A 19,030-nucleotide genomic window follows, 5' to 3' on the forward strand; every position below is an offset into this window, starting at 1 on the left:
TACAGAGGCCACTTCCTCTCCAACATCCACAGAAGTTGCCACCACAACGTCTTCTTCTGCAGAGGCCAGTTCGTCTCCACCTTCGCCTGACAGCACCACCACAGTGATTTCTTCTACCGCAGCCACTTCCTCTGCAACCCCCATTCAGAGTGCCACCACAGTGCCTACATCTACAGATCTCAGTTCCTCTCCTACTCCCACCGACAATGCCACTAAAGTGTCTTCTTCTACAGAGGCCACTTCCTCTCCAACATCCACAGAAGTTGCCACCACAACGTCTTCTTCTGCAGAGGCCAGTTCATCTCCACCTTCGACTGACAGCACCACCACAGTGATTTCTTCTACCGCAGACACTTCCTCTGCAACCCCCATTCAGAGTGCCACCACAGTGCCTACATCTACAGATCTCAGTTCCTCTCCTACTCCCACCGACAATGCCACAAGAGTGTCTTCTTCTACAGAGGCCACTTCCTCTCCAACATCCACAGACGTTGCCACCACAACGTCTTCTTCTGCAGAGGCCAGTTCGTCTCCACCTTCGCCTGACAGCACCACCACAGTGATTTCTTCTACCGCAGACACTTCCTCTGCAACCCCCATTCAGAGTGCCACCACAGTGCCTACATCTACAGATCTCAGTTCCTCTCCTACTCCCACCGACAATGCCACAAAAGTGTCTTCTTCTACAGAGGCCACTTCCTCTCCAACATCCACAGAAGTTGCCACCACAACGTCTTCTTCTGCAGAGGCCAGTTCGTCTCCACCTTCGACTGACAGCACCACCACAGTGACTTCTTCTACCGCAGCCACTTCCTCTGCAACCCCCATTCAGAGTGCCACCACAGTGCCTACATCTACAGATCTCAGTTCCTCTCCTCCTCCCACCGACAATGCCACAAAAGTGTCTTCTTCTACAGAGGCCACTTCCTCTCCAACATCCACAGAAGTTGCCACCACAACGTCTTCTTCTGCAGAGGCCAGTTCGTCTCCACCTTCGACTGACAGCACCACCACAGTGATTTCTTCTACCGCAGCCACTTCCTCTGCAACCCCCATTCAGAGTGCCACCACAGTGCCTACATCTACAGATCTCAGTTCCTCTCCTCCTCCCACCGACAATGCCACAACAGTGCCTTCTTCTACAGAGGCCACTTCCTCTCCAACATCCACTGACGGTGCCACCACAACGTCTTCTTCTTCAGAGGCCAGTTCGTCTCCATCTTCCACTGACAGCGCTACCACAGTGCCTTCCTCTACAGAAGCCAGTTCGTCTCCCACATCCACTGAGAGTACCACCACAGTGATTTCTTCTACAGAAGATACTTCCTCTCCAATCCCCACTGGCAGTGCCACCACAGTGACTTCTTTGACAGAGTCCAGTTCTTCTCCCACTTCCACTGAGAGTGCCACCATGGTGCCTACATCTACAGAGCCCAGTTCCTCTCCTACTCCCAGTGACAGTGCCACTAATGTCCCGATTTCTACAGAGGCCAGTTCCTCTCCAACTTCCACTGACGGTGCCACCACAACGTCTTCCTCTTCAGAGGCCAGTTCGTCTCCACCTTCCACTGACAGCGCTACCTTATTGCCTTCCTCTACAGAAGCCAGTTCGTCTCCAACATCCACTGATAGTGCCACCACAGTCATTTCTTCCACAGCAGCCACTTCCTCTCCAACCCACATTGAGAGTGCCACCACAGTGCCTACATCTACAGAACACAGTTCCTCTCCAACTACCACTGTCAGTGCCACCACAGTGACTTCTTTGACAGAGTCCAGTTCTTCTCCAACCCCCACTGAGAATGCCACACTAGTGCCTACTTCTACAGATCCCACTTCCTCTCCAACATCCACTGACAGTGTCACCACATTGTCTTCCTCAACGGAGGCCAGTTTCTCTCCAACTGCCACTGACAGTGACACCAGTGTGCCTATATCTACAGCAGCCACTTCATCTCCAACTTCCACCGACAGTGCCACCACAGTGACTTCTGCGACAGAGTCCAGTTCCTCTCCATCTCCAACAGAGAGTGCCACTACACTGCCTTCCTCAACACAGCTAAGTTCCTCTCTAACTCCCACTCACAGTGCCACCACAATGCCTACATCTACAGAGGCCACTTCATCTCCAGCTTCCACTGATAGTGCCACCACAGTGTCTTCTTCGACAGAGAGCAGTTCCTCTCCAACCTCCACTAACAGTGACACCCCAGTGCCTCCTTCTACACAGGCCACTTCCTCTCCAACTCCCACTCACAGTGCCAGCACAGTGCCTTCTTATACAGAGGTCACTTCCTCTCCAACTCCCACTGAGAATGCCACCACACTGCCTTCCTCAACAGAGCCAAGTTCTTCTCCAACTCCCACTGACGGTGCCACCACAGTGCCTGCATCTACAGAGGTCACTTCATCTCCAGCTTCCACTGATAGCGCCACGACAGTACCTTCTTCGACAGACGCCACTTCCTCTCCAACTTTCCCTGTCAGTGCCACCACAGAGTCTTCTTCTGCAGAGGCCAGTTACTCTCCATCTCCCACTGACAGTGCCATGACTGTGCCTTCTTCTACTGAGGCCACTTCATATCCAACTTCCACTGACCGTGCCACCACAATGTCTTATTCTACAGAGGCCACTTCTTCTACAACTTCCAGTGAAATTGCCACCACAGTGCCTTCCTCTACAGAAGTCAGTTCCTCTCCAACTTCTGCTGACAGTGCCACCACAGTGCCTTCTTCTCCAGAAGCCAGCATGTCACCAACTTCTGTTGACAGTGCTATCACATTCCCTTCTTCTACAGAAGCCAGTGTGTCACCAACTTTTGCTGAAAGTGCCACCACTCTGCCCTCTTCCACAGTGGCTACACCGTCTCCAACTCCTCCTGATAGTGCCTCCACAGTGCCAGCTTCCACAGGGGCTCATACATCCCCAACACCCTCCCCTAGCAATATCACTATATCAGCAACTTCCATCGGGGGCCACACTTCCCCAACATCTTCTGTAGGCAGCACACTTTCAACAAGTGCTTCTCACACCACCTTACCTGTATCCATTCCTGGTCACTCCAGTTCTGCAACAACTTCTGCCTCCTTTACGTCTGTGACTCCTGAGGTTGTTACTACCACTACTCTGTCCACCTCGATCTCTGGGACAACACCCAGCACACAGAGGAGTACCTACACCACAGTCCCGGTTGTCTCCACTAGCTCGACCACTGTTATAAGCAGCACCCCTACCCCAACATCTACTGCTCCAGCAACCACACCAAGTAAGCAATTTCTTGAGTTTGCCTTTTGAAGTTTACATTTCTTTTCAATCTGCCCCCATGGGTGGTTTTCTTCTTAAAGTTTTACCCCTTATACTCTTCTTTTGCTCTTACTGGTTTCCCATGAGATCAAACATCCTCAGTGTTGTCACCCTGTCTCTGACCTCTCTGTCCTGCCCGCTGTTTCTTGAACTAGGTCTGCTCTTTCGTACAACACACTTTACCTCTCTGCCTGGACACCTTCAATCCCCAACAAAGTGTCTGTACACCCCATTCCTTCCTTTTGTACTCTGCAAGCCTCTGTCCCCCTGCGTTTTATATTCTATAATCTCGTGAACTTCATATTTTTCATTTGGATTTCACATCTTTTTAGTGTTTTTTTTTCCTCATTGATTTTGCTTATGCTTAAGTGCAAAGGTTTTTTGTTTCTGTGTTGGAGGAAGGTGTTGCCAAAAGTATTCACATAAGCCTTTGGCAACTATCTCTCTGCTACCATTCACTTATTCGGTTTTCTCTCATTCTCTGAGCATCCACCATAGAAGCCAAAGAGGGTTCGCTTTTATCAGCTCTGAACTCTGCCTCTATCCCCTCAAATGTTTTCATATCCTTATGCCTCCCTGTCTGTTCTCTGTCTCTAGCTTCCACTCAATTCTCTTCATTCTGGGTAGTATGAGACCTGCCCCACTCCACACCTACTGTTATAATAAGCTGTCATTATATGATATGTAACATATAATATATATTATACAATATACTGTTATACTTGTGAGATTTATTATCACAGTGAGAGAGGATATTTGACATACGTTAAGAAAAATATACAAGTTAAAATACTTGAAGACATTTCATGGTTTAGATGAACTATAGATAAGCCCAGAGACATATGGTCTGTGTCTGCCTGGAGCACTGCCCAATCCTGTCCTGAATTCAGGAAAATGAAGGGCAGCTGTTCAGCATTTGGCTACTGCATTTTCTCAGTGCTTTGTGAATTTTTCCTCTGGTGAGTTCTTTGCCTGGCTTTGATTTTATGTGGCTTTGTTCTTTGGTTTCTCTCCAATGTGGCATTGTCTTGTTGAGCTCTCTGGTTCTCCAAGAGAGGTGCTGAGCATCTTCAGAGAGAAGGTCTGGACCTTGCATCTCCAGGAAGTCCCACAGGTGTCTCATGGTGAATGCACAACCAACAGGCCCATAGCTGGTGCTGATCACCTTTCTGAAGGCAGATGGTCTCCCTTAATCTTCCTCCTATTCCCTGGAGGTTGGCTTCCCTGTTGACTCTTGGGCAACAGGTGACAGACCCCAGTAACTGTTTTTGCTGCTACGCACAAGCTTGTGCTCAGCACTTGGATTAGGTCTAGACATCTTCAGTAACACACAAGAAAGACAGACAGACAGACAGACAGACAGACTTAGGATTTATGGATCTTTATTGTGCCCAGGACACCACTCTTGACTCAACTCTTCCATTCTTCCTGAATGTCTTGGACCAAACACCTGTAACCAGAAGCTGTGTGCTATCATGGCCATGGTGTGGCCCATGCACTCTGAGTCTGGTGGGGGAGGTGAGGAGTAGACCAGAAGGTAGAGGTGGGGCAGGTCTTCATAAAGTATGTGCATACCTTATGTGCCTTCCTTCACATAACACACCTGGAATACTAGTCTATGCAGGTACAGCTTTTTTCAAGAAAAGCCAAAGAGAACAGAGCTGTCACTTTTCCAGTTGGTAGATATTGAGAGTTGTCTGTAACCACCTCTTTTCTATTTAAATGAAGTCTACACTCCTCCCTCAAACTACACATCCCAGAAAAATAAAAAGGAACCATGAATAGTCATAATGGTCACAATTTCCAGTATGAGCTCTTTCGAAACAGGTATTGAAGAGACAATGACATACTCGTTCCCAGGCTTGCTGGAATCCTAGATGGGTCAAGTTCCTCTGGGTTCTCTCAGTTTCTAGTTCCTCTTTTCTTTTCCTCAGCCTTGACTGTGTTGTCCCTCACTCCATGACAACACCAGGTTTCCTGTTCCTTGCTTTTTGGTGCTAAAGTAATTCATACTGAAATACTCCAAGACCAGGTCAAGTCTGGCCTCCACATGGACCCTTGAGCAGGTGTCTTAGTCTCTCTCCAGCTCACTTGCCCCATCTGTAAAGTGGGCATGACACTAACTGTCTTGCCCACCTCAGGGTCTCATAAGAATATCAAATTAGATGGTGTCTGTGAAAATGTGTTGCAAGCTGTAAAATGTTCTGCAAGTATGTGTGGGTAAACAGGGTCTTGTCCCTTTCAGTGATCTGCTTAAATGGAGGGACGTGGGATGGGAAGACCTGTATTTGCCCCACCGGTTTCCAAGGAGACCAGTGCCAGCAAGAGATCATGCTCTGCCAGAATGGAGGCTACTGGGATGGAATCAAGTGCGTGTGCTCTGGCCTCTTCCAGGGGCCAAAGTGCGAGGACGTAGTCCCGAGCATTGAGATAGGTGAGTAAGACAGCAGGGCCCTGCTGTCCCCAACCCTGGGCCCAGCCTCCACACTGGGCCCCCATTCCTGCCCCTCTGCATGCCCAGGAATGTGGTCTCTTTGGGGGCAACCATTTTACTCAGTAGTAAGAAAGTTGAAACATTAAAAAATGAATAAAGCAAGAAGGTACAGTTTGGAACAAAACACAAATCTGGTGCAGAATTTTACCCTAAAGTACACTTCAAATAAGTGAGTGTATGATTAAGCAGAATAGAAAAAAAAAAATGTGTGCAATTCTTTAAAAGAATCTAAGACTTGAGAGCCCCTCAGCTCCATCCCAAAGCCATGAGAAGTTCAGTGTACTCCCCACCCTACAGGGGCACTCTAATGAGACCTGAGTGGCTGTCAGGGTGATGGTCCAGGGAGGAATTGCTGGAGGTGTGTGTCTCTTTGGGAAGGAGACCCTCAGGGGGGCTCTGTCCTCAGTAAATGGTGCTACTGTCTGACTCCTTCAGAGCCTCCGCCGGAGACCGTCTCTGCCCAGGTAGACATGACCGTGACAGTGACCAGTATGGAGTTTACCAAAGAACTAGAAGACCGGACTTCTGTAGCATTCAAAAAATTCAGTGACATATTCGAAGAAGAGGTGAGTCTGGGAGAGCAAGTCCCTGTGCGCCACTCAGCTCTCCCCAGGGAGGAGTCTTTAGAGATGAAGAAAGCAGTTGAGGGCTTTTCTCATGTTAGGGGTCTGTGTTTCTCTGCTCACCCTTTTCCTCAGGGCTTGCCAGAGAGAGGGGAAAGAGAAAGCAAGTTTCCATGTAAGGGCTACCAGGGGCCCCCGCGGTGGGGATGGTGTCTGAGAAAGGACTGCTCCATCTGGACAGTGTGCCACTGCCAGCTTCTGGTGGGGGATGCGGGATGTGGGATGCAGCCAGTCCATCCTCTGCCCTCCTGAGATTCTATGGAAAGGCCTGGCAGGCTCCAAGTTGGGGCCTCTGGGATGACATAGTGACCTCCTTGCCTTTCAGATGGAAACTGTTTATAAAGGAATCCCTGAGTATGATGGAGTCAACATCACAAAGCTGTCGTGAGTATCTGTGACTCCTGGGAAAAAAGTCTTGGGGTGGAAGCAATAGTCATAATTATTACAAAGACGATTGTAACTGTGCCTCCTGTATTAGTTTGCTAGGGCTGTCATAACAAAATACCCTGGAAATTTATTTCTCACAGTTCTGGAGGCTGGAAGTCCAAGATCAAGTGTCCAGTAGGTTTGGTTTCTTCTGAGTCTCTCTTTGGCTCGCAGACAACCATCTTTTTGCTGGGCCCTCACACAGTTTTCCTCTGTTCATGCACATCCCTGGTATGTCTTTGTGTGACCAAATTTCCTCTTCTTTTTGTTTTCTTTTTAAGTTTTTATTTACTTATTTATTTAGCAATCTCTACACTCAACATGAGGCTCAAACTCATGACCCCGAGAACAAGAGTCATACCCTCTTTCCAACTGAACCAGCCAGGCACCCCCCAAATTTCCTCTTCTTTTTTTTTAAATGTATTTTTATTTTATTTTATTTTTTATGTTTTTATTTTATTTTTGAGACAGAGAGAGACAGAGCATGAGCAGGGGAGGGGCAGAGAGAGAGGGAGACATAGAATCCAAAGCAGGCTTCAGGCTCTGAGCTGTCAGCACAGAGCCTGATGTGGGGCTTGAACTCACAGACTGTGAGATCATGACCTGAGCTGAAGTCAGATGCTCAATTGACTGAGCCACACAGGCACCCCTTTAAAATATATTTTTAATGTTTATTTATTTATTTTGAGAGAGAGAGAGGGAGAGAGAGGGAGAACAAGCAGGGGAGGTGCAGAGAGAGAGGGAGAGTAAGAATTCCAAGCAGGCTCCGCACTGTCAGTGTAAAGTCTGATGTGGGGCTCAAACTCATGAACTGCGAGATCATGACCTGAGCCGAAGTCAAGAGTTGACCTCATTTTAACTTAATCATATCTGTAAAGGCCCTGTTCTCAAATACAGATATGTTCTGAGGTGCTGGGGGTTAGGGCCTCAACACATGAATTTGGGGGGAACACAATTCAGCCCATAACACCCTCCAACAGTTATAGTTTCACACATATTTTCCAATTTGGAAGCTCATAACCATCCTGTGAGTGAAGCCAGCAGGACTCTTCCCATTGCACAGATAAAGAAACTGAGGCCTAGAGAGAGGCAGTGAGTTGCCTGAGGGATCGTTTTTGGAGTGGTAGAGCCAAGACTCAAACAGAAGTCCTCTTATGCTGGAGACACTGACACACAAGAACACCTGGAGGTTACTCGTGGGATGGACACACCATTTGCCTTCAGGGATGAGGCCAAATAACTCAGCTTGAGAGGGAACCACAGGGACATGGTATCCATGTCCACAGTTGTCCAGTATTCACTTCCACTCACCTTGCACAGGATTCCAGCCCTGTTATTGACCTCAACTTCTTGAAACCCTGCAGGTATCTTGGGTTTTCTACTCTACTTCCTTGGGCCAGATATGAGGAGACAGCTGGGCTCTGAAGGCTCCAGAGAGGTCTGGGAGTGGGTGTTATAAGTGAGAAAAATTCACCTCAGAATCTTGGAAAGAAGAATCTCTCTTTCCATCTCTGGTGTGGGAACCATCTCTCTGGTGTGACCCTCATGTTACAGATGAGGGAACAAAGGTCCCATGGTGCCAACTAGCTGGTCAAAGATTACCCTGATACTCAGGGCCAGTGCCAGGATTTCATCCTGCACCTCCTCACTCCACTACACCTGCAAGGCCTTGATAAAGCCATGTTTCTCCATGGGAACTTCCAGAACAGGGACTGAGGACAGTGATGGAGCCTGGGAGATGCCTGAGGCCATCACCACATCATGTCCTTATTGAGAAAGATGCCATTGAGCTAGAAGATCCCCTGCTCCCCTCTAACTTGCTATTCTATGGGTTATTCTAATTCTACTATTCTATATATTATAAGTTTAATTATTATATCATATAACTCTATTATTCTATATTATATTATTCTTTATGTTGTTCAGGAGTATCACCACTCCTCATCTTTTTTTGTGTGTTTGAGTCTCTGAATATAGCGGTAAGGAAAAAACAATGGAAAAAGAGTGCTTTTGGCTTCTAGTATTTAAGAATCCTGAATTGTGAGCATGGGAAGGCTGGACTTGTTGCTATATTTTTAAACCCAGAAAGCACTCAGTCCTGGAGTGCAAATAATCCCTAATCTATGTGAGACAGAAGTAATGCATGTTCTGGAATAAGAGCTTGTTGACCTCCAAGCATTTCTGATTCTGTTTTGCACACACACAAGATGGAAAGCTTTGGGGATTCAGAGTTAGGGAAGAGGAATGGACTCAAATGGAAGCTGTGAGTGTGTCTGAAACCAGTCTCTTGGTGGCTTTGCCCCTGGTTTCTCCTAGCTCCTAAGCAAAGAGTAGGGAGAGATTTTGGGCTAGAATTTTAACCTTTTACGTGTCAGAGATTCACTTTAGAATTGACAGAAGTGTATGTGAGTAGAAAATATGTACATATGCACTTTCAAATCTTTGCATTCTCTTAAGAGACTCACAGACCTGCAGCCTGCCACCCAGCAACTCATGAATCCCTTAAGAGTCCCTGTGTGACCTCTTACCTCTTAAGGACACCTTGCCAGCAGCTGCCCGGTCTCTTCCTGGAATGTATCTAATGATACCTTGATCTTCCACAGTCCCATCTCTCTATCCATCTTTGCCCTCAAGCTTTCCCACAGGGTTGCCCAGAACCTAACCTTTGAGACAGTCCTCTTAGGTACAGGTTGTGGTATGAGCCCTATGGGGAGGTGCTTAGCACAATGCCTGGAATGAGCCTTCACCCAGTGAACACTGTGTCATCATTTCAACCATCCTCCCCCAGCTCTGCCTTCCCATGGGGGCAAAGAGGGCATGGGAAAAGGGGTGGAAAAGTAAGCACCTATTATGACCTAGGAGGATGCTCATAGACATCTTTTTCTCTCCTCAGTGCTGGCAGTGTGGTGGTGGAACATGAAATCCGCCTGAAGGCCAAGTTCACCCCAGAATACAAGGAAGTTTTGGATAAGGTCACCCAGCAGGTGACAGAAAAAATCCAGAATGTAACCAAAGAACAAATAAGCATAAATAATACCTGCAAAAGTAAATTCCTAGGCTTCTGGGAGGGGCATGAGGCGGTCCTCAAGGAATCCTTAAGCTTTGTCATCCCTGGGGTGGTGGAGGGGGAAAAGGCAGGTGTACATGCAGGCTAAATTCTGTGGGCACCAGCTTGTGGGAAAATGAGAACAAGCATGGCTTGTTATGTACAGCAGATTTTTCTGAATGTAATGAGTCCTGTGGGAATCTTAGCAAAGGTGTGTGTGGGAGAAGAAGGACATGGGGAAGGCACGGGGCACTTGGAGGGCCATTGTTCTGGAGAGCTGGGAGTGAGGCTGGCATTCCCAATCGTCAGGGATGGGTTTCCCACCGCTCCCTATTGCAGCCCCACTCCCCCACCCCCTACTAAGCAAGTTTGTTGTAAGGGGCTCTATGTGTCTCCTTTCACAGGCAAACTGTGTTTCAACACGACTGCCACTAAGGTGCAAAACATCACAGTTACCCAATACGACCCTGAAAGTAAGCGACTGGGGGGGCTCCAGGGAGGGCGGGGGAGGTGGGCAGTGTGCCTGGCTTCCTGGTCACGGCAACTCCTCCGTGCCCCACAGAGGAATGCCAGAAGAAGGCTGGGGCAGAATATGCTGCCTACTTCTTCGTGGAGTACAAGAATCTGAAACCAAACTGCATCAACCGCTGCATGCCAGGCTTCAACCAGTCCATGGACTGCCACTTTGGGAAGTGCCAGCTAGAGACGAATGGTCCTCGGTGTTAGTGAGTGTCCCACCACCCCACTCTAGCTTGGTTTTCCTCCTTCCCCCCTGGGGACCCCACCTAAAGGCCAAGGTCATGTAGTGGGTCCTGGCCTCTCTTGAATGCAGCCGGCCACAAAGGACATGCATAGGCAGAGCCCCAAGGCCAGGTCTCAGTAATCTCAGTAGCTCCCCTCCCCTCGGGTTTATGCAAGGATTGCGTCAAGCTCTGAAGAAGCAGAAGGAAAGCTTCAGCCTTGGGAAATCCCCAGTCAGTTGGGGAAGACAGGGTCTGGCTTCCAGGGGGAGACCAGCATACTCTGCTGATGAAATAAGGGGACGCACCCACATGGGGAAGGCGGAAAGCCCGTAAACGCTGAGTCACAGGAGTATGCGAGCAAAGAAAGGCATTGCCTACTGAAACTAAAGCAAAAAGAGACCAGGGGGAAGGAGTCACAAATATGCAAAGGCCTGAGAATATGTCCTGGGAAAGTTTCCTGAAAGAAGATTTTGCAAGCTGGTGTGGGGAGGAGAGGAAAAAGTGTATCTCCAGGGAAGAGAGGGAGCTTCAGAGGCAGAGTGCCTGCTGGGGATCCAGGAGGGGGAGTTGCTTTTCCTGATGGAAAGGGTGGCTGATAACATGATGGTTAGTGTGTGGATAAAAGGGTTGATGTTGGGGTCTCAAGTTCCTGGGTACAGCCCAGGGCAGTGCCAGAGTCAGGCCAACTGTTCTAGATCCTGGGCTGCAAAACCTGAAAGTATTGGACTGAGTATCGGGCTTCCATGGTGTGGGAAGCTGGACTTTGCTTCTGTCCATCCCCTCAGGGCTCCTTGTTCACCCGTGGGGTCGGCCAGCTCTGAGGCAGGGAGGCTGCAGGTGTCAGCTGGCCCTGACTCAGGATGCTCCCTCTCCCTACTTTCCCCCTCTGTCCATCTCAGCTGCCTCAACACAGACACTCACTGGTACAGTGGAGAAACCTGTGAGTTCAGCACCAAGAAGAACCTGGTGTTTGGGTTGGTGGGGGCAGGCTTCGCCGTGGTGCTAGTCGCCCTTGCTGTTCTCTTGCTGTTCATGTTCCGTTCCAAGAAAGAGGTGAACAGGTGAGTCACTGCTGCCACCTTTTCCACTTGCCTCCAACTTTTCCTTTTTTAGTCCCACTGCCTTCAATCGTTCATCCTCAGGGTGGACAGTGGGGGAGCTGAAAGCAGGGACATAGCCAGTCCCCAAATCTGCATGCTTGTCCTCTGCTCATAATGGAATCTCTCTGGGGCTATTTCTATCAATAGGCAAAAGTATAAAGTGACTCAGTTGTACAAGTGGCATGAAGAAGATGGAGGACCGGAACCTGGGACTTTCCAAAACATTGGCTTTGACATCTATGAAGGTATCGGAGATCCTCAGTGGACTCAAAATGTCTCCACGTGTGGACACACACATGAGAGGCACGTGGGAGGACTTAAAAGAGCAAAGGGAACAGTATTTCCATCTCTAAAACATTTGGTTACACATCTGTACCCCTATTTCCACCACTGGCTCCTGCAAGGCCCTGAATGAGGTGTAAGCATTTGCACAGCATAACTAGACCACTGGGGGAAGCACAGGTTACTTGATGATTATAGATTTCTCCAGAACCTAAAACTGCCTATATGGACACCAATAGACACCTAGGAATAGGTGAGCTCACCGATAGGTGAGTTCTAGCTCAGCCACGTGAATAATTGTGGATTTTGTCAGGTTAAATGTACTTGTTCAAATTTTGAGAAATCAAGTCTTTACATTCTAGAGAAGGGAAAAATAGAGTGGGGAAAGCATTTTTGCCAAGCCACAAATAGACAAGAAAAGAGGAACAGATGATAAGGAAAGGGATGACAAACAGGAACACAAAACAAAATGGCAGGAAATAATCTACCATATCAACAACAACAAATATAAGTGGATTAAACACTCCAGCTAAAAGAGGGATTTTTTTTTTAAATCTAGCTATTTCCAGTGAATGAAAGGCAAAGAAAGGACAAAGGCAAAAGTATGGAAAAGGACAAAAAGGAGAAATACTAATACTATACTAATACTAATACTATAGCTATATTTGGTGCAGGCAAATAAACTCTAAAACAAAAAGAATTATTAGGGATCAAAATGATCAATATCTACTAGGAAATAGTCTTACTCTGCTAAGAAGATATAACAAGTCCAACTCATGTGCCCTATAAAGGGCAAAAATTGACAAAACTATAAGGAAAAGTTGATGAATCTAACAACATAATGGGAGGGTTTTTATTTTATTTTTTTAATGTTTATTTATTTTTGAGAGAAAGAGGGAGAAAGAGGATGAATGGCGGAGGGGCAGAGAGAGAGATAGAGGAGACACAGAATCTGAAGCAGGCTCCAGGCTCTGAGCTGTCAGCACAGAGCCCAGTGAGAGGTTCAAACTCTCGAACCATGACAGCACAACCTGCCAAAGTCGGAAGCTTAACCATCTGAGCCACCCAGCTGCCCCACATGATGGAGGATTTTTAAAACATCTCTGCTGGTAGTTAATTAATCAAACAGATGAAAAATCATCACGGATATAGGACTTTCATACAAAATAATGAATAGCCTTAACATAATTACCATAGATTGAATTCAATGACTGGAGCGTATGTATTCATTACAAGAGCATACAGAAAATTTGTAAGACTCACCGCACACAAAGCCATAAAAAGTCTCAAGAAATTTCAAAAAAAGCTATTTAAATCAGACTATATTATCCAACCAGAATGCATATAATTAGAAATTAATAACAAAAATATTTCTGGAAAACAAAACTAAAAATCCTATACCTTTCGAAATTAAATTATTTTTTCATTTTATTTATTTTAGCGAGAGAGAGCACAATCAGGGCAAAGGGACAGTGGGGAGAAAGAGAGAGAGAGAGGAGAGGGGGGTGAAAGAGAGACAGAATCTTTAAAAACATTTTTTTAAACATGTATTCAGTTTTTGAGAGACAGGAAGAGAGCATGAATGGGGAAGGGGCAGAGAGAGAGGGAGACACAGAATCAGAAGCAGGCTCCAGGCTCTGAGCTGTCAGCGCAGAGCCCGACGTGGGGCTTGAACTCGTGAACCATGAGATCATGACCTGAGCTGAAGTCGGATGCTTAATCAACTGAGCCACCCAAGTGCCCCAAGATAGAGAGAGAATCTTCAGCAGGCTCCACAATCAGTGCAGAGCCTGACACAGGGCTCAATCTTATGACCCTAGGATCATGACCCGAGCCAAAATAAAGAGTCTGGATGTTCAACCAACTGAGCCTCTGCTCATCATAAAACAATTTTCATTTCCTGGTGAAGGTATCCAGGCAAACACACGGAAATCATTTTCAATGATAAAACATTAGAAGTCATTCCATTTGGGGAACCTGGCTGGCTCAGTGGGTGTAACATGTGACTCTTGATTCCAGGGTAGTAAGTTCGAGCCCCACGTTGGGTGTAGAGATTACTTAAAAAAGTAAAATCTTTAAAAATAAATAAATAAATAAATAAATAAATAAATAAATAAATATCATTCCATTTAACCAGGGGTTCGTAAACTTTTTCTACAAAGGGCCAGATAGCATATTTTGGGCTTTGTGGACAATATGATCTCCATTACAACTATTCAAACATGCTGATATAGCATGAAAACAGCCATAGACAATATATAAATGAATGATAAGTGTGATTGTACCCAATAAAACTTTTTGACCCTTCAAAACTGTAAAAAAAAAAAAAGTTCTTAGTTTGTGAGTCATATAAAAATAGGTGTCAGACTCACAGGCCATAGTTTGCCAACATCTGCATTGAACCAGAAGCAAGTCACAGATGCCCTCTATTACCAGTTCTATTAATTATTGTCCTGAGTGTCCTAATCAGTATAATAAAAAAGAAAAAGAGATAAAGGTTTAAAGATTGGAAAGAAAAATGTCTGTCATTTGCTGACATATTTCTATGTCGTCTAACATAAAAATCCAAGAGAGTGTTATCTCACTAGAAGTAATAGAATTTATCAATTTGCAAGACATAAGATCAATTGCATGTCTATGCATCAGCAACAGATCATTTAATTTAAAAAATACTCCTTATACAGCAACAAATATATATAATACCTAGGAATATATCCAACAAAAGATATTGAAGACTTTCCAGTGGAAACTGATAAAACTTTATTTTAAAACATTGTAGAAATCCTAAACAAAGGATGTCCATGAACTGGGGTATCAATATTCTAAAGTCATCAAATGGTGCCCCCAATCCAAGGCCAAAACTTAATGGGCTTTTCACAAACTTAAGAAGCTGCTTGCCAAGTGCTTGTGGTTTTTCTTTGTTGAATTTTTAATGTGATTTTCCACATCTTCCGAGAACCAATCAACCCATTTGCTGAGGTCTGGTAATTTAGGTAGGCTTCATGTTTGCAATGGTTTTTGGTTTCCTGGGAAGAGGGGATACACCTCTCACCCTGCAGTGGGTGGGATTAGAGGTAAAGACAGGAGCTTGTCTTCCTAACTATCTGCTTCTGTGGGGCTTTCCTCCTGTCCAGATCAAGAGGACTCCATCCACTTGGACACCATTTATAATAACTTCCAACCCTCCTTGGACCACATAGACTCTGAAACAAAGGTAAGAAAGGCATGGGTGAAGTGCTAACCTCCCCTACCCTGAGTCCCTAGATCCTCTCCTACCATGGGGAGATCTTTAGGAAAGCAAAGTCATGTTTATGACTTGTTAGCCCAGGTGACCATCTAGGTCTACATTGCTGGAAATAAACATAACTCAGAGTGCCAACAGGTGGGAGAAGGAGCTAAGCAGCAGGGTGGAATCTAGCTTCTCTAGATCCCTGAGGCTCCAGGCTCAGAGATTTCTTTTCACTTTAAGCATGTCCTTGATGGCCAGCTTATTTAGTTTATTTAGTTGTGTTAATTTTGAAACCCACCTAAAAGTAAAAATAGTAATGCACTAAATACCTCACCTAGACCAACAATGTTTGACATGTGGCCACATTTTCATTGCATGGCATTGTGTGTGTGTGTGTGTGTGTGTGTGTGTGTGTGTGTGTATAACATACATTATCACCAAGTTTTGCTGAACCATTTGAAAGTCAGTTGCAAACATGAAGACATTTGATCCCTAAAAACTTCAGTACACACCCCCAAATACCATTAGCATTCCCAGTAAGTTGATGATAATTTCACATATAATCCATTTTCCCAATGAACCCAAGAACATCTCATATTACTAGTTTTTTGAATGTGAAAAAATTTCACTCCCTGACTTTTGTTGAGTCTCCTTGGTCTCTTAAAACCAGAATTGGGGTGCTGGGTGGCTCAATCAGTTGAGCATCTGACCTCGGCTCAGGTCATGATCTCACGGTCCGTGAGTTCGAGCCCCGCATCGGGCTCTGTGCTGACAGCTCAGAGCCTGGAGCCTGTTTCAGATTCTGTGTCTCCCTCTCTCTCTGACTCTCCCCCATTCATGCTCTGTCTCTCTCTGTCTCAAAAATAAATAAACACACAAAAAAAAACCCAGAATTGATTCCTACCTTTAAAATATATTGACTTTTTTTTAACAGTCTAGGATGATTGTCTTAAGGAGTGTCCCACATTTTGGATGTATCTAATTATTTCCTTGTGGTGCCATTTAACTTGCCCCTCAATCCTCTCTATTTCCTATAAACTGACAATTAAGCCTAGAGGCTTGATTAGACCCAGCTTAGACATTTTTGTTAAGCAGATATCATGGATAATGCTACTGCATCACCTCATGAGGTAGCTAATGTCAGGATGTCCTACTATGATTGAGGCCAAGATTGGTCACTTGGCAAGGGGTGACCACTCATTGATTGCCATCTTAATTTTATTTCAACTGGATGGATGTTCAAGGGCAGACAAAATGCCCTCTAAGTATTCATACTTCAGAAGAAGTGTGATTAGCTTCAGGCACTGTACTCCTTAAAGAAAGCCTTGGGGCGAAGATAAACTTCCTAGCCAGGATACCTTTAAAACTACATAAGTCGGGGGTGAGTGGGGGAGACAATTGGTTTGTACTAGAATCTAGGTTATAGGGTAAGTTCTAAGCTGAGCACTTCCCCAATCCCAAGACTCTTATGTTTCCAAATCTCAGGTTCCTTATAAACCTAGCCTTCACCCGGTTCTATCTCTCTTTCCAGATCAAAATTCAGAGGCCCCATGTGATGATGACATCGATTTAAGGCAAAGGCAGTTTCACGTGGAGCTGGGAGTGAGGAAATCTCACTTTGGCTAAGCCTGGTGGAACATTTCCCCATTGAGAGCATTCCATGGAACCTGATGAAAACAAAACCCGCACCAAGGAGGAACAGGAGAGAGACCACAATGCTGGCAAACTCTCAAAACACCATGGAGAAACTCCTGTGGGCTTGTCATGATCTCAGGCGAGGCCCTCCTGTTCACACAGGGAAGTTCTTCCTCCCCCCTGCCTTGCTTCAGCACCAAGGACAGCACCCAAAACCAACAGCTTGTAGTGGTGCTCACTTAAACACGGAACTGAACTTTACATTATACAAAACACTCTTGCAAGATTTATTGCCCTTCATCTTCATGAAAAACATGCTTTAAAACATTGAGAATTTTCTTTGAATATGTAGGATTATTAGTATTTCTAAATTTCTAATATTTATCTATAGGTTCTGATTTTTTGTTAGTATAATAATATATATTTCTAATAACTAAAAATAACAAATGAAGCAAATTTGTTACATTTTTCATGGTTCCCAGTTCTTTATCCAGGTGATCCCCTATACTAGTTCCTGTTTCTCACCTGCCAGGCTCTCTCTCCTCCCTTCCTCCAGGATGTGGGGTCTGATGAGTTTGGCCTTAAGCTGAAAAGAAGAAAATCTGCAGCCAGGAAGAGTGCCATTCTTGACCTTACCCAGCATCATTTGCTAGCCACTGAGGATGCCATGAGGCAGGACTCACACATTCACATGATACAGGGACTTCCATCTGGGAGAGAACTGAGTTCCCCTTCTGGAGATAGGCTTATGTTTCTTTCCATAGATCTGCAGAGATAGTCTTGGGTTTTGTTTTTTGTTTTTTTCCTGATTTCTATTCAACTCCCTATGTTAAATTTGGGAAAAGTCATATTTGACAATTTGGACTCAGTCTTGCCTTCTGGTGAGGACTAGGTTGTTTCTTTCTTTTCTTTTTAAAATATATATTTATTTATTTTGAGGGAGAGTGTGAGCAGGGGGGAGCAGAGAGAGAGAGAGAGAGAGAGAGAGAGAATCCCAAGCAGACTCTGTGCTGTCAGTGCAGAGCCCAACACAGCTCGATCTTACAACCCTGAGATCATGACCTGAGCTGAAATCAGGAGTCTGATGCCCAACTGACGGAGCCACTCAGGTGCCCCAAATAGGTTGTTTCTTTTTTTCTTTTTTCTTTTTTTTAAATTTTTAATGTTTATTTATTTTTTGAGAGACAGAGAGAGAGACAGAGTGTGAGCCAGGGAGGGGCAGAGAGGGAGACAGAATCCAAAGTAGGCTCCAGGCTCCTAGTTGGAGAGCTCCAAGCGCTCCAGCAAAGAGTCTGACGCAGAGCTCGAACTCACAAACGGTAGTATCGTGGCCTGAACCAAACTCAGAGGCTTAACCAACTGAGCCACCCAGGCACCCCTTAAAAAGTTTTTTTAATGTTTATTTTTGAGCCAACTAGGTTGTTTCTAAAGTCCCCCTTATTGCTGTCATTCAAAAAAAAATTTTTTTTAATGTTTTTATTTATTTTTGAGACAGAGAGAAGACAGAGCATGAACATGGGATGGGCAGAAAGAGAGGGAGACACAGAATCTGAAGCAGGCTCCAGGCTCTGAGCTGTCAGCACAGAGCCCCACGCGGGGCTTGAACTCACAGACTGTGAGATCGTGACCTGAGCCGAAGTCGGACGCTCAACCGACTGAGCCACCCAGACGCCCCTATTGCTGTCATTTTAAACACTTTTAAGATGCTTTATTACTATTCCTGCCATGCAGCTCAGGATTCATTTTGTTCTGGAAGATGTCTCCTCCCACAGGCTACCCCATTTAAACCTTAACCTAAAACAGAGCCTAGGCTCTCTGCTGCCCCCTCATGATCACTTGGAGCATCTCCAGGCACTGGTCAGGTCACCGCCATCCCCTCCTGGCTTCCATCATGGGAAAGCCATCAAAATCCCCAGCTCTTAAAACTGAACTTAGCCCATTCAGGCTGCTGTAACAGAATATCATAGGCTAGGTGGCTTATAAACAACACACACTTATTTCTTACAGTTGTGGAGGCCAGGAAGACCAATACAAGATGCTGACAGATTTGGTGTTTGATAAGGTCTCACTTTCTGATTCACAGACAGCCATCTCTTTGTGTCCTCACATGGCAGAAAGGGTGAGGGAGCTCTCTGGGTTCTCTTTTAT

The 19,030-nt window shown here is 45.7% G+C and overlaps 1 protein-coding gene and 1 long non-coding RNA gene across 2 annotated transcripts in view; one reads left to right on the forward strand and one right to left on the reverse strand.

Annotated features, from left to right (window-relative positions):
• LOC144614765 (uncharacterized) overlaps positions 1–19,030 on the reverse strand; it is a 129,006-nt gene that overhangs the window by 37,194 nt on the left and 72,782 nt on the right. The window lies entirely within an intron of this gene.
• Positions 1,343–17,274, forward strand: MUC17 (mucin 17, cell surface associated). The gene is made up of 11 exons (XM_081791690.1): positions 1,343–3,266; positions 5,550–5,738; positions 6,234–6,364; positions 6,747–6,805; positions 9,741–9,892; positions 10,298–10,366; positions 10,456–10,618; positions 11,536–11,697; positions 11,884–11,981; positions 15,153–15,232; positions 16,779–17,274. Exons 1-11 carry the CDS (start codon positions 1,412–1,414, stop codon positions 16,818–16,820), a joined length of 3,000 nt encoding a protein of 999 aa, XP_081647816.1. The 5' UTR covers positions 1,343–1,411; the 3' UTR covers positions 16,821–17,274.

The sequence above is a fragment of the Panthera onca genome, chromosome E3 (genome assembly GCF_046562875.1).
Source record: "Panthera onca isolate mPanOnc1 chromosome E3, mPanOnc1 haplotype 2, whole genome shotgun sequence".
Lineage (NCBI taxonomy): Eukaryota > Metazoa > Chordata > Mammalia > Carnivora > Felidae > Panthera > Panthera onca.